At 52.7% G+C, this 12,808-nt stretch overlaps 1 protein-coding gene across 5 annotated transcripts in view; it reads left to right on the top strand.

Annotated features, from left to right (window-relative positions):
* The window catches only part of UBE2V1 (ubiquitin conjugating enzyme E2 V1), a 28,685-nt gene extending 20,893 nt beyond the window's left edge, over positions 1-7,792 (top strand). For 4 of the 5 annotated variants that reach the window (XM_070589439.1, XM_070589436.1, XM_070589438.1 and 1 more), the window contains 2 exons: positions 4,673-4,798; positions 6,043-7,792. In XM_070589439.1, coding sequence (XP_070445540.1) covers positions 4,673-4,798; positions 6,043-6,189 — 273 coding nt within the window. In that variant the 3' untranslated portion in view covers positions 6,190-7,792. The remainder of the gene's footprint in view (positions 1-4,672; positions 4,799-6,042) is intronic. The other variant, XM_070589437.1, reaches the window with a different exon arrangement.
* The last annotated feature ends 5,016 nt before the right edge of the window (positions 7,793-12,808 follow it).

Raw genomic sequence — 12,808 nt, 5'->3', positions numbered from 1 at the left:
CACCTTTCTCTGCTCTGCCTTGGCTGCTGAGGCTGGCACTCCGCACTTCCTTCGGCAGCGGCTTCCTGTGAGGTTCCTCCACTCAGGGACACAGGAAGGAGCCTGAAAGGCACGGAGAAGGGACTTGCTCCTTCCTGTTTGCCTCTTGTTCTGTCTGCGCCACTTTGGAAGTGACCCTTCATCCTGTCATCAGTGGGTTCCAGCCTCCGTTTGGGGCCACTCCCAGAACTGCCTTTGCAGCGCCCCCTCCTCAGAGGTCTGAGTGCCGCTCGGGAGACATTTCTCTGAGCCTCTGGGGCTAACAAACTGGCTTGTTCCCTTCGCTCCCCCGGCCTTAAGGGTCACCCCCTCTCCCTGCAGTTACTACCTCTGCACTAGCGCAGGTTCCCTTTGTAAAGCTTTTTTCAGTCCAGTGACCCCTGTCTCACCAGCTCCGTATACTCAATTCTCTGTTAAAATACCTAGCGTGGTGTCTTTTTTCCTGGCTCATCCCTACCTTCCTCTCCACGTTGCCTCTGAGCAGCAGTTTGGTGCGTCTCCTTTCACACCTCTTTCTGTCATTTACCTACCTGTCTTCATCCTCAGTCACTAAGATCTTCTCAGGCTCCACACAGTCTCACTTTTTAGAGGGCCCGCCCTTGTTTCTGACACAGCATATGCCCACACTGTACATTAAAAGTAATTTTTATATAATTTTTAAATATAATTTTTATATAATTACATAAGATTTGCATAGAGTATCAGTCAACTAGTTGACCTGTCACCTTTTTATATATTATTTTAGATTTTGTAATTTTCTTTGCATATTTTTGTAGTCAGTACCTTTTTCCTTTTCTCATATCTCATTTTTTAAATAAAATTTTTTTTTGTGTGTGAGGAAGATGAGCCCTGAACTAACATCTGCCGCCAATCCTCCTCTTTTTGCTGAGGAAGAGTGGCCCTGAACTAACATCCGTGCCCATCTTCCTCTACTCTATATGTGGGACGCCTGCCACAGCATGGCTTGCCAAGCGGTGCCATGTCCGCACCCGGGATCCGAACCAGGGAACCCCGGGCCACCAAAGTGGAATCTGTGCACTTAACTCTGCGCTACTGGGCTGGCCCCTTTTAAATAAGTTTTATGCTACTTTTAGATTTACAGAAAAGTTGTAAAGGTAGTATAGAAAGTTCCCGTATACAACTCCCCCCATTGTTAACATATTAGTATAGTACATTGGTCACAACCGTGAACCAATAGTGATACATTGTTATTAACTATAGTTCATCGTTTATTCAGGTGTTCCTAGTTTTTACTCATAAGTCTATTTCTGTCTATTTTCTGTTTCAGAACCCTATCCAAGATACCACATTATATTTTGTCGTCATGTCCTGGGCTCCTTGTGGCTGTGACAATTTCAGGTTTTTCTTGTTTTTGTTGCCTTGGACGGTTTTGAGGAGTGTACTAGTTAGGTATTTTGTAGAATGTCTCTCTACTGGAATTTGATGGTTTTCTTCATGATTAGGCTGGCATTATCTCGTATATATTTCAGACCCAGGAAAAGATTGTCATCTCTACACTCTGGGCCTGTAGTACCTATTGGATGAAGTGGCCTGTGTGCACGTACGTACAGCCGAGTCGCAGGGAAGTGTCTGTCTGCGTTTATAGGTTGTCCATATTCTGCAACTCACTGGCTCAACCAAGAGCTGTGTTTTGGCAGTCTGTGTGTGTCTGGACCGCAGCTTTTGAAAAGGCTACAAAGTACCTGATTATTTGAATATGCCATATTTGTTTAGTCCCTTGCAGGTGGACACTTAGATTGTTTACAGTTCTTTCTGCTTTGCGGACACTGCTGACGTGTTTGTGCACAGGTACTCCATCCATAGGAAATTCCTAAAGACGGTCTCGCTGGTCTGAGCACGCCTGGTTCACGTTTTGATGGGCGCTGCCAATCACCCCATGAAGTTCAAGCCACGTCAAAAAAGAGGAAAGTGTTTGTTTCGTGATCAAATATTGAATCTTAAGAGCTGTGTTCTTCAGAGAGACAGAATGTTCCAGCAAGTCTCCGTCAGGCACATTTCCCTTCCTCTTCTTGAAACCTTTTCAGCAGCTCCCTGGAGCATTCGTAAACAAAACAAAAGAAGCAAACCAGAACCCTGTTTTCTATGAACGGCTTCCTTTGGGCTTTTTGATGACCCTTCAGGTGTCTCTGTTCTCATGACCTGAGGCATTTTTTTACTGTGTTCTGGTGAAATTGGCAGTTGAACGTTAGTGGTCAGAAATTCAATATTTATTTTATTCTTTCTAAGAAGTTAGTCATAGCATGGGTATTTCTAAGTTAGACTTCATAGTGTCAAGAGCAATGTTAGGATTTCAGTTATCAAATCTGTTAGCCGCGCAGCTTCGTAACCATTTCGATGCTGTTGTTGACAGAATGATCGTGAGATTTTATCAACTCTGGTAAGCCGCAAAACCTGCCAGCAGATGAATAAATTGGTACGTCAGAGCCTCCGAAATGTGGTATCCGATATTTTAAAAGACTGATTTGGGTGATTACCACAAGCCCATGCCCCCAGGGACGTTTCTGTGTAAGAAATCCTGCCTTTGGATTGTGTGACGGCCGCCCCAAGTGTGAGTGCAGGACACAGCCAGAGGCGGGTCTGGGATCCACGCGGTCAGCAGACACTTAGGGCGAGGGTGCTGCTGGAGACCGCGCTGGGTGCTGAGGATGGGCCTCGGCTGCTGTTTCCCACGAATCTGGAAATCGTGCCCCCTGTTTGCTTCCTACTTGTTATGTTTACTCAGTGAATTTGTTTTCTCTGAGGAAACTCCTTAACCGCACAAAGATGTTCATTGTATGTAAGCATGAAGCGCAGCGCTCATTGGTCAACAAACGTTTGCATACCAGTCCTGCCTCCGTGGTCCGTGTTTGCTGAGGGAGGTCTGACGCCAGGCAGGGTGTCAGTCTTCAGATGAGGGGCCAGGAGGACTCATAAGAGAGAGCACTCGAGCCGCTGAGGACGCAGGGGGCGGCTGGCGTGGGGCCCCCGGTAGAGGGATCTTGGCACCTTTGCAGGTAGGAAGGAGGCCAGAGGGGCTGGGTCGGGGGGGGAGAAGAGTAAAAGCAGAGAACGGCAGGGGTGCGCTGGGTCCAGCCCGGGAACTTGAAGGAACTTCCTGCCCAGGTCACCGGGAAGCCCTTGGAGGGGCTCAGCCGGCAGGACAGTTTCCAGTGTTAAAGGGCCGTCAGGCCGCTGTGTGGAGAACGGACTGTCGTGGAGCTAGAGAGAGCAGGGGCCAGGGTGACTGAGGTGCGGTTTGGGGGTGGAGGGAAGGGGCGGGTGTAGGACCTCTTGGAGATTGAAGCTGGGACTTTTTCATCGGCAGGGGGTGCGAGAAGGGGCTTGTGGCTGGCGGCTGTTTCTGCTTGAACTAGCGGCTAGGTGGCGGTCTGCTTCCTAGGGAAGGAGGGAAGAGGAGCAGGTTGAGGCTCGGTGGAAATCCAGAATTGAATTGTTTTTTATAGTTTGGGGTCTCTGTTAAGTGGATGTGAAAGGTTTCTGTGGGTATAGTATGAATGCCTTCTGAATCTTAAAATATGTCCCAGCGTTTTTTATTAGGGGCAGGCGAGTATTTAGACAAAATGTTTCAAGGATTTAAATCACAGTCTGTGATTTATTCCCCCCAAAGACCGCTAGATGTCGCTGTTTACTCAGGAACTCTTACTCGTGCATCCTGCACTGAGGAAGGGACACGGGTGCCTGCGAGGGGGACCCGTAGGAGGGTGGCACCTGCCTTCTAGGGGGCCAGTATGATGGGGAGATGTCACCCTTTGGTGTGGTCTTCAGATGCAAGTGATAACAACGTGACGTCATATAGGACAGAAAACTACAGACTAGCCTTCTGTCCTGTCTGGTGTTTGAATGGGGTCTTAAAGGTTGTGTGGTAGCGGAGGGGTGGGCGGGACACTCTAGGCAGAAGGAACAGCCTGGCAAAGGCAGCACATTTTGCTCCCTGGCGGGGGTGGCTGGACTTTGCCATGTTTCTCAGCAGAAGCGTGGTGGCGTTTGAAGAAGGGCTGCGGTTCTCTCTGCGGGCCTGGCGTCCTTGGTCCCCACCGCGCACGCGGAATGCTGGCGGCCTCTCGGACGGCGAGGAGGCTGGTGCCTTCCAGCTGAGGTCTCTCGTGCAGTGCACAACCCCAAGTGGAGATGAGGGGCAGGCAGCTCTCCTGTCGGCGCCCCACCCCACCTTGTGCTGCATTTGCAAGTTCCCTAGAGAGTCGCCTGCCTGTTCCCATAGTGGCATTTCATGCACCGGGTGATGATGCTGGCATGAGCAGACATGTGCTGTGGCCTTCCAGAGGGAAGAAGGCCCCTTACACGCCTTCCCCGGAGTGCGGGACAGGTTTGCCATGGAGAGAAGTTAACACAAAAACAAGTCCGTCGGATGGGACTGAACATACGAGCTTAAAACTGCAGCGATCTTAGCTTAAGTTTTCTGTCTTCTTTTGATTCCCACGAGGCGAGAATTCATGCAGACTAGTGTAGGGACTAGTTAGTGCTAACCCAGCAAATAACAGGTAGACTTTGTGTAATGGAGCACGTGCACAGGAATAAATAGGATTTCTGAAGTTCTGCCTTTTTGAATTCTTTGTTTCTAATTGCCTGACATGTCTGTACCCTTTTTTTCCAGACAATTTATGAAAACCGAATATACAGCCTTAAAATAGAATGTGGACCTAAATACCCAGAAGCACCCCCCTTTGTAAGATTTGTAACAAAAATTAATATGAATGGAGTTAATAGTTCTAATGGAGTGGTAAGTTGTTTTTTCTGCCCCTACTTGCTCCTCGGGCTTGAGAAATGCTTTATGCGTTACCTAACCCTTTGGGCCTGATCCCGTGTGTTCCTTGCTTGCTTGACGATGGAATACACTGCAGTGCGAGTGTGTGTGGACTCGGGCTGGAGGCCTCTGCTCGGTTGTGTTTAACCGTCGCTCTTACAGCACTTACTCTGGGCCAGTCACTCTGAGCTGTGAGCTCATTCAGTCCTCCTGATAGACACCCATGAGGTAGAGATGAGGAAACTGAGGCACAGAGGTGAAAGAACCTGCCCAGGGTCATACTTTTACCTCATGGGCCTTCCTTGTGGACCACTGGTACAGAATAGTTTTTTCCTTTAATGGCCTTGCTTTTTTAACTTACTTTTACTACCATTTTCACTACCATGAATGGAAATGAGTCTCACTTGTCATTCAGGACGGCAGCGATGGCAACAATAGATAGTACAAAACAAAGCCAAGTTACTAAATTCCTCCTCACCTGTCGCTTGCCAGAGGCCCGAGCCTTTGAGACCTGCTCTCGCTCGGAGGGGAGACCCGCAGTGGTACAGGGCATTGCACGCTGGCATCGCGGGGCATCGCCTTTGTTTTGAGGTATTCAGAAGATTTGAAAGAAAACTGCAAAGAGATAAGCCTGTTCCTGTGTGTTCAGTGTTTAGTGTTGTGTCTGAGCTCCACCTAAAGTCCTGAACCCACTCGACCCACAGCTTGGGGATTTCTTTTGGGGAATGCTGCACTAACTTGAGAGAGTGTGACAGTGAGGCAGGCAGGCCCTTGTCACTGTAGCTTGGGTCTGGGCCACCTGTTGCCTCTGCTCTCCCTTCCGCCCTGCACATCTCGCTCATCCGTCCCTGGGTGTAGAGTCAAGAAAGGACAGGCCCTGAGCAGAGGCAGCAGCTGGCCCGGGAGCAGGGCATTGTTTTTAGAGCCGGTTGGGTTGAAGCTCGCCAAGTGTCAGGGCCACTTCTCTGAAGGTGGCTTTACTTATCCATAAATTCCTTCTCTTAAACAGTGAGGGGTTTGGACACAGAAGGGGAAAAACGGACCAACCAGAGGGAGGGAATCATGCAGGTATTCCATGTGTCAGACGCCATTGTGAGGTCGCATGTTCAACTTGAAAAACGCGTTTTACTCCAGTTTGTTCTGTAGCTGAACTCCAGCCTACAGCTGTTCTTTTGTTTGAGAGCCTGGCAGTAATTTGGGTTTTGTTTGCCCTTTTGTAGGTGGACCCAAGAGCCATATCAGTGCTAGCGAAGTGGCAGAATTCCTATAGCATCAAAGTTGTCCTGCAGGAGCTCCGGCGCCTGATGATGTCTAAAGAAAATATGAAGCTGCCCCAGCCACCAGAAGGACAGTGTTACAGCAATTAATCACAGAGAAACCGCAGGCCCTCCCCCCGTTCGATTTAAGCAGTCTTCATTTTCCACAGTAGTAAATTTTCTAGATACGTCTTGTAGACCTCAAAGTACTGGAAAGGAAGCTCCCATTCAAAGGCAATTTATCTTAAGATACTGTAAATGATACTAATTTTTTGTCCATTTGAAATATATAAGTTGTGCTATAACAAATCATCCTGTCAAGCGTAACCACTGTCCACGTAGTTGAACTTCTGGGATCAGGAAAGTGTATTTAAATTGGTTCCCATCATCGCCGGTGGGCACATCTAACTCAACTGTGAAAAGACATGTCACACAATCACCTTGCTGCTGCCTCCACGGCCTGGGCCTCTGCCCCCACCCCCACCCCCGCCTCCCCCACCCCCTGCAACAGCCCTCCAGCTCGGGCGGCTGGCTAGAGCAGGTGTGAAGGTGTCAGGTCACAGCCTGTGGGACTCCTGCTGGGCGTGGGTGCTCGTCTGCACCCCTGGTTTCTTTTTTTAAGTCTTAAATGACGCCCCCGTTCCGAGCTGTGGTCCTTTCCCCACTCTCCACTACCACCCTTGGCCGAAGCATAGATTGTAACCCCCTCTGCTCCCCTCTGAAATGGGCGTTTGGTAAGGAATGCCGGGCTTTCCCCATATCTTCTCCCCCCACCTTTATCGAGGGGCGCTGCTTTTTCCTTCCTCCTCCTCAAGTCCCTTTTCTCACCGTACCCACCCAGCACTTTCCGTGACACTTCCTTGCTTTGGCCAGAAGCCATCAGGTGAGGTTGGAAAGCCTCTGGCCTCCCTTCTTTAGTTCGGAACCACATTTACTTACTCTCCCCCAGCTGGGAAATGAATATTGGGTCCTCAGCCCTGCCGCCCTCTGCTGTCATCAGCGGATGCGTTTTTTTAGCTCAGGTTTTGCTAAGGTGAAAAGAACAGTCACCGGGGTTGCTCAGACCTGCCGACTCTCCAAGTCCTTGGTGGTTGAACTTGGAGAGGGGCCACAGAAGACGCTTGTAGGCACACACGGTCCCTCTGAATGAATTGTTTCTTTGCCTGTAATTGCTTTTGCTTTTAAAAATGGAAGAAGTTTAAACAGGGCTCTCGTTTGGTCATCCTTGCAATCCACTTGGGTCTAGTGTGGAATCTGACAACTGGAACAAAAAGAACCTTGAATTCGGTGCATACTTTGGTTGTGGTGCTGCCGCTTCTCACGGTCCTCAGCGGGGATTAAGAAAGAGCTCGGTGTGCAAGGCAGAGCCCCAACGTTGGCGGGCGTGACTTCCTGGCAAATTGCTGCGTTTTTCCACTTTTCTGTTCAGGACCACTAAATGCTGAGATGTGGATGCATACCGAAATAAAAGCAATTCATTGTGTTCTAAAGGTTTTCTTTTAATTTAGTGTTCGTGTAAAACCACCTTTTGAAGCAGCAGCTATCAAGTCCGAAAGGCAGTTGATGTTTCCATTCATCTTTTTCTGGGGAAAACCTTAGCTCCAAGGATTTACCATCCTGTGAGTAAAGTTTCACATAACAGTATTCCATAAGGAGCCTTTTTATTGTCAGACCATTGCCTGATTTTAATATAATAAAAAAAAGTGTGCATTAATATTTAAGAAGCTGTGCTCTTCTTCCTCTTGACATATAATTTATTTAGAAACAAATTTAGGGGCCGGCCTGGTGGCACAGCAGTTAAGTGCGCATGTTCCACTTCTCAGCGGCCGGGGGTTCGCCGGTTCTGATCCCGGGTGCGGACGTGGCACTGCTTGGCACACCATGCTGTGGTAGGCGTCCCACGTGTAGAGTGGAGGAAGATAGGCACGGATGTTACCTCAGGGCCAGTCTCCCTCAGCAAAAAGAGGAGGATTGGCAGCAGTTAGCTCAGGGCTAATCTTCCTCAAAAAAAAAAAGAAATTTAATGTTTTGGTGCTTTGGGATTCAGACTGACACCCTAAAACAGGGATTGGCAAACTTTTTCTACAGGGGGCCTAAGTTAGTAAATATTTGGGCTTTGTGGGCCAAGAGGCAAAATCAAAGGTATTATGTAAATATTTATTTAACAGAAAACAAATTTCTACAAATTTTTTTAATGGTAAAATTCAAATTATAATAATTGAGTATAATTTTTTGTAATGGTGCAGCCCTACTAATGAGAATGGAATCCTTTTTTTAGGGGATAGCAAACGTTTTGCTTAGTTGGGATTCAAAGTTGGCGTTGCCTGTTAGCCCGTGAGCTGCAGATGTTTGCCGGCACGAACCGTCGTTCACCTGAGGAGCTGTGCGGGGCGGGCGGTGGGCCGCAGTCAGCCCGTGGCCCGTGACCGGAGTTTGCCAGCCCGTCCTAGAAGACTAGCGGGGGAGGGGAGGTCCTTCCTTTGATTGAAGTAGCTTTGTGGGACTCTAGCTGTTAAGTCGCCACTAGCACCTATTTTTTGGCGGGATTTAGTCTGTTGGGGGCGGCGGGGAGGATTTTCACATGTATTTCTGGTATTCGAGACGAGAATTTTGATCTGATGAGTGACAGTTTGCCATCTACTGTGTGGGGAGTGGGAAGGCTGTGCCTGTTTTTACCCAGGATTTGAACTTCCTGCTGTGGGCCCAACTGCCAACAGGCATGACCTTGGTGTCCTGTGGCAGGAGCCAGGCCGTCCCCTTGGGCTGCTGGGGCCAGCTCGGATGTCAGAACCTGGCTGCCTGGAAAGAGCCAGGTGGTTCTAACAGCCCACCCCCCAGAAAGCCCTGCCTGACTTTTTGCCAGAAGGTCCTCATGAACCCTCTGGAAGGAGCTGCCGCTTCCAGCTCCCCTGGAAGGGATCGGGCCAGGGACATTGCGGCTCTGCGCCCTCAGTCATCTCTCCCAAGGGAGAAAGGCAGGGAGCGCCTAAAATGATTTCAAAATCCTGCTGGAAAACCCCAAGGCAAATTCAGGGCTAAGTCTGAAGGCGACAGCTCTTCTGTCTGAGTGGCCTCCAGAGAGAGCGAGCCCCGTCTGAAGGCCCACAGTGTGCCCTTTGCCTTAGTGGGCTGCGCGCAGCTAGCACCTTCTTGTGACGACAGTCTGGTCCGGGTGAGGATGTTCCACAGGTGTTGCTGGTGGGCTCGCAGGTGGCCTGGAGTTGAGGGCAGGAGCTTAGGCCTCAGCTCAAGGCAGGGGAGAAGCGCTCGCCCGAGCTTCGGAGAGAGGCCGCTTTGGCCTGGTGGCCTCCCTGGGTGACCTGCCTTGGGTCCCTGGCTCCTGGGAGGTTCCAGGTCTAGCCTGAGAGAAGGTACTGGCACTGCTCCCTTTCACTGAGGAGAGCTGCCAGGCGCGGGGCTGCAGGGAGGTCCCCATGGTGAGCGGACAAGGTCAAGAGGGAAGCACCCTTTGGCCATCAGTAAGCCAGTGATGGGCTCCGCTGCCCTGTGACCTCTGACCATGATCTTGGGGTGAGGGCAGGTCCCTTGAGCTGCCCTCTGCCGAGGACGTTCCTGGGTGGGGCGCCATGGATGCACTGCCACATTTAGTTGTGACGCAGCAGTGTGATGGTGTCAGGCAGACGGCTCAGCGCCCGCCGCTCGTCTGCTCCTCTCTCCGCCCTGGCTGCCGGCCGGACCCTGCTTGGCCTCGCCCTTTCGCCCTTACCCCCAGGGGCGTGAGTGGACACAGTCCTGTCCCCTTTCCTGGCCCGTGCCTGCTCCACCTCACACCCTCGTCACAGAAGCCAGTGAGGGACTCGGCCCCGGCACTTGGGACATCCTCCCTGTGTTCTGCAGAGGAGGAAACCCCGAGAAGCAGGGCAGCTGGAGAAGGCAGGTCCTCCAGTCCGAGGAGTAAGGTGCCGGGGGTGGGCGGTGGGCAGCCCGCAGCTCGGAGCGTAGGGACTGTAACGGACGGGCCTCGGGCTTCCTTGCAGGGATTACGTGAGGTCACCTGCTGTTCTTTTTAGAGCTGTCGCACGTAGGCTGAAGGTGGCCTTGGGAGAAGGAAGATCTTAGTGCCACAGCCGACCTTCCTGCTGTGCTGGTCCCATCGCTGTGACCAGAAAGGTGCTGGCACAGCTTTGGGGTCCAGCATGTGTCTGATGACGGGACAGTATGAGGTGCTACTCAGTGCGAGGGACATGGGCTCAGGGAACGCCAGACCGTCCTGATTTCCAAGCAAAGCTGTGACTGCAGATTGTTACGTGAAGTCCCCGACACTGCTGTGTCAGCTGACCAACTTCATTCCTTGTGTGGAACCAAGTGTCCTCAACTCGCAGGCCACACTGAGACCTCCCTACCTAAGGCTCTGTCCTGAGCAGCACTCCCAAGATTGCAGCCTGGTGGCCTTTGACCTCTGGGAGGCTTGTGGTCCTGGAAGCTCTGCCCAGGGACGTGCTGTGGGTCCTCTGAGCACGGGCAGCCACCTGTGGCACAGGTCCAGACCCGTAGGAAACAGCCCGAGTTGCGCTGAGTGTGAGACACCGTCCGCCGTGAGACGGACCGCTGGTTTACGTCCCTCCAAGAAAGCTGCTGCCACATGCAAGTATGAGACGCTCTTGATGGGAAGGAGCGGCCCGATTCCAGAACGTCAGCCTGTGAAAGCGGGTCCACTTTAGGGTTGGTGAGAAGCAGGGCGTATTGTGTTAAGGACGGAGGTGGTGGCCACGCTGGCGGTGGACAGGGACGACATCACAGCCCCTGTTCTGATTGACCTGTCCCTCACACTGTGGTGGGCACAGCTGGGCCGGAGACCCTCTTTTTATTTTTACTAAATAGAGATTGCATGAACCTGGAAAGGACTTCACGTGGCAGAAAGGGACTAGCGTGGACGCGGGCGCTCCCTCCCTCTGCCCTGTCCTCTCGAGGCAAGCACCGGCCATGGGTCCCTCCGAGACTGAGCCCCACGCGCAAGCCCATGCCACTCCCTGTTCCTTTCCTTCCCACCTTTTTTTAAGCATAACTGGGAGTGTGGCCTCCACTTTGCTCTCCTCCCTGACAGCACCTCTCGAGGTCCCCACAGAGCAGCGCCTAAGGAGCTGCCCTGCACCCTTAAATGGCTGCTGGGCACCCAGCCCGCAGTGCGCCACCACCCAGGTGACCAGGCCTTCCTGTTGGACACTGAGGTGGCTTCTGACGTCTTGCTGCTGCTCGCCAGCCTCAGCGTGTGTGCGTGCGTGTGCGTGCATCCATGGAATAAAGTCCTGGGCGTGGGCTGCTCCATCCAGGGACGTGGGCATTCTTGACTTTGTCATTTTCAAGTTTCCCATCAAAAAAAGGATCCACTTACGCTGCCACCCACGCTGAAGGTCGGGTTTGTCCCCTCCCTTTGCCTGTTGTCGTTCTTTGCCCGTCTTGGAGCTGAACGTGCTGTTTCCTAGTTTTCATGTGTGTTCTCATGTGTAAGGCTGAGTGTCTTTTCTCAAGTTGAAAAGCCATGTTTTTTCCCTCTCAACTGCGTCACTTTTGTTACTTTTTCCTACTGATTTGTAAGAGTGCCTTACGTAAGGAGTCCCCGCTATCTGAGACGGTCATTTGAAGCATAAACAAATGGCTCTTGTATAGTTCCGCGGGGCTGACCGATGGGTCCACCTGCATCAGCCGCCAAGGGCCTTGTACAAGAAGCTCAGGTCAGAACCCCTGCCTTTGTGGTCAGTGGGGACATCTTCAGTACCCCCTTCGAGGCCTGTCCACCTGGGAGTCCCGTGGGTGAGCAGGGTTGAAGGCCGGCATGTAGCCGGCAGAGCAGCGTTCTGACACCCGTGGTAGCTTGCTGGGTGACGCGGTGTGTGTTCTGATGTGGACACAGGAGATAAGGAGGTCTCCTGCCCCCAGGTGGTGCTTTGAAAAGCGCAGACTCCAGCCTCAGGCCAATAAGTGGGCACGCTAAGTCCATACCTTAGAAGCCTCTTGCTTCCAAAAGCCGGCTCTCACGTCCCCAACTCCCTTCCTAGCCCAAGTCACTGTCACCCCCCTGGGCTCTCGGCTTCGTCCTCAGCCGTAGGCCACGCCGCACACACAGCCGGAGGGATCCTGTCCGCCCGGCCTAGGATGCGCTTCCCTCTCCTCTCTGCGTGGCTGGCTCCCCATCACCGACGGCAGCTCCTGTGTGCCTGCGGGAGAGGCCGCAGCTGAAGCAGCCGTCCAGCCCGTCTCCGTCCTCCTCGTTCCTGGCAAGCACGAGTCCTGACGGTCTGATTCCTCGGCTCCGCTATTCCTTCCTCCCGTGCCGGGACGGGCGCAGGCGGCGGGCCGCCTCGTCTGGCGTGTTCAGGGCTGTGCCGCCGGCGCGGGGAGCGGCGCCTGGACCACAGTCAGGACGGTCCGAGGAGCGCACGGGTTACTCCAGCCCCGGGCCCGGGCAGTGATGGGGAGGGTCCCCGCGGCCGGCAGGGGGCGCCCGCGCGCTGTGCACCGAGGCCCGGGATGGGGGACGGGACGGGGACGGGGACGGCGATGGGGACGGGGACACCGATGGGACGGGGACGGGGATCGTGGCGACAGCTGTGGCCTCGGGGCCGGGCTCTCGGGCTCTCGGTGTGCGCCTTTGGTGCAGGGGGACCCTGCGGGAGGGCGCGCCCCCCCAGGAGCTCTCCCCCTGGGCCCCAGAGCTACAGCCCCTTTTTGTGTTAGTTTTTACTGAGGACCAAGAAGAACGCGCCCACGG

This window comes from Equus przewalskii, chromosome 21, assembly GCF_037783145.1.
Source record: "Equus przewalskii isolate Varuska chromosome 21, EquPr2, whole genome shotgun sequence".
Lineage (NCBI taxonomy): Eukaryota > Metazoa > Chordata > Mammalia > Perissodactyla > Equidae > Equus > Equus przewalskii.
This window is presented reverse-complemented; position numbering and strand designations above follow the sequence as displayed.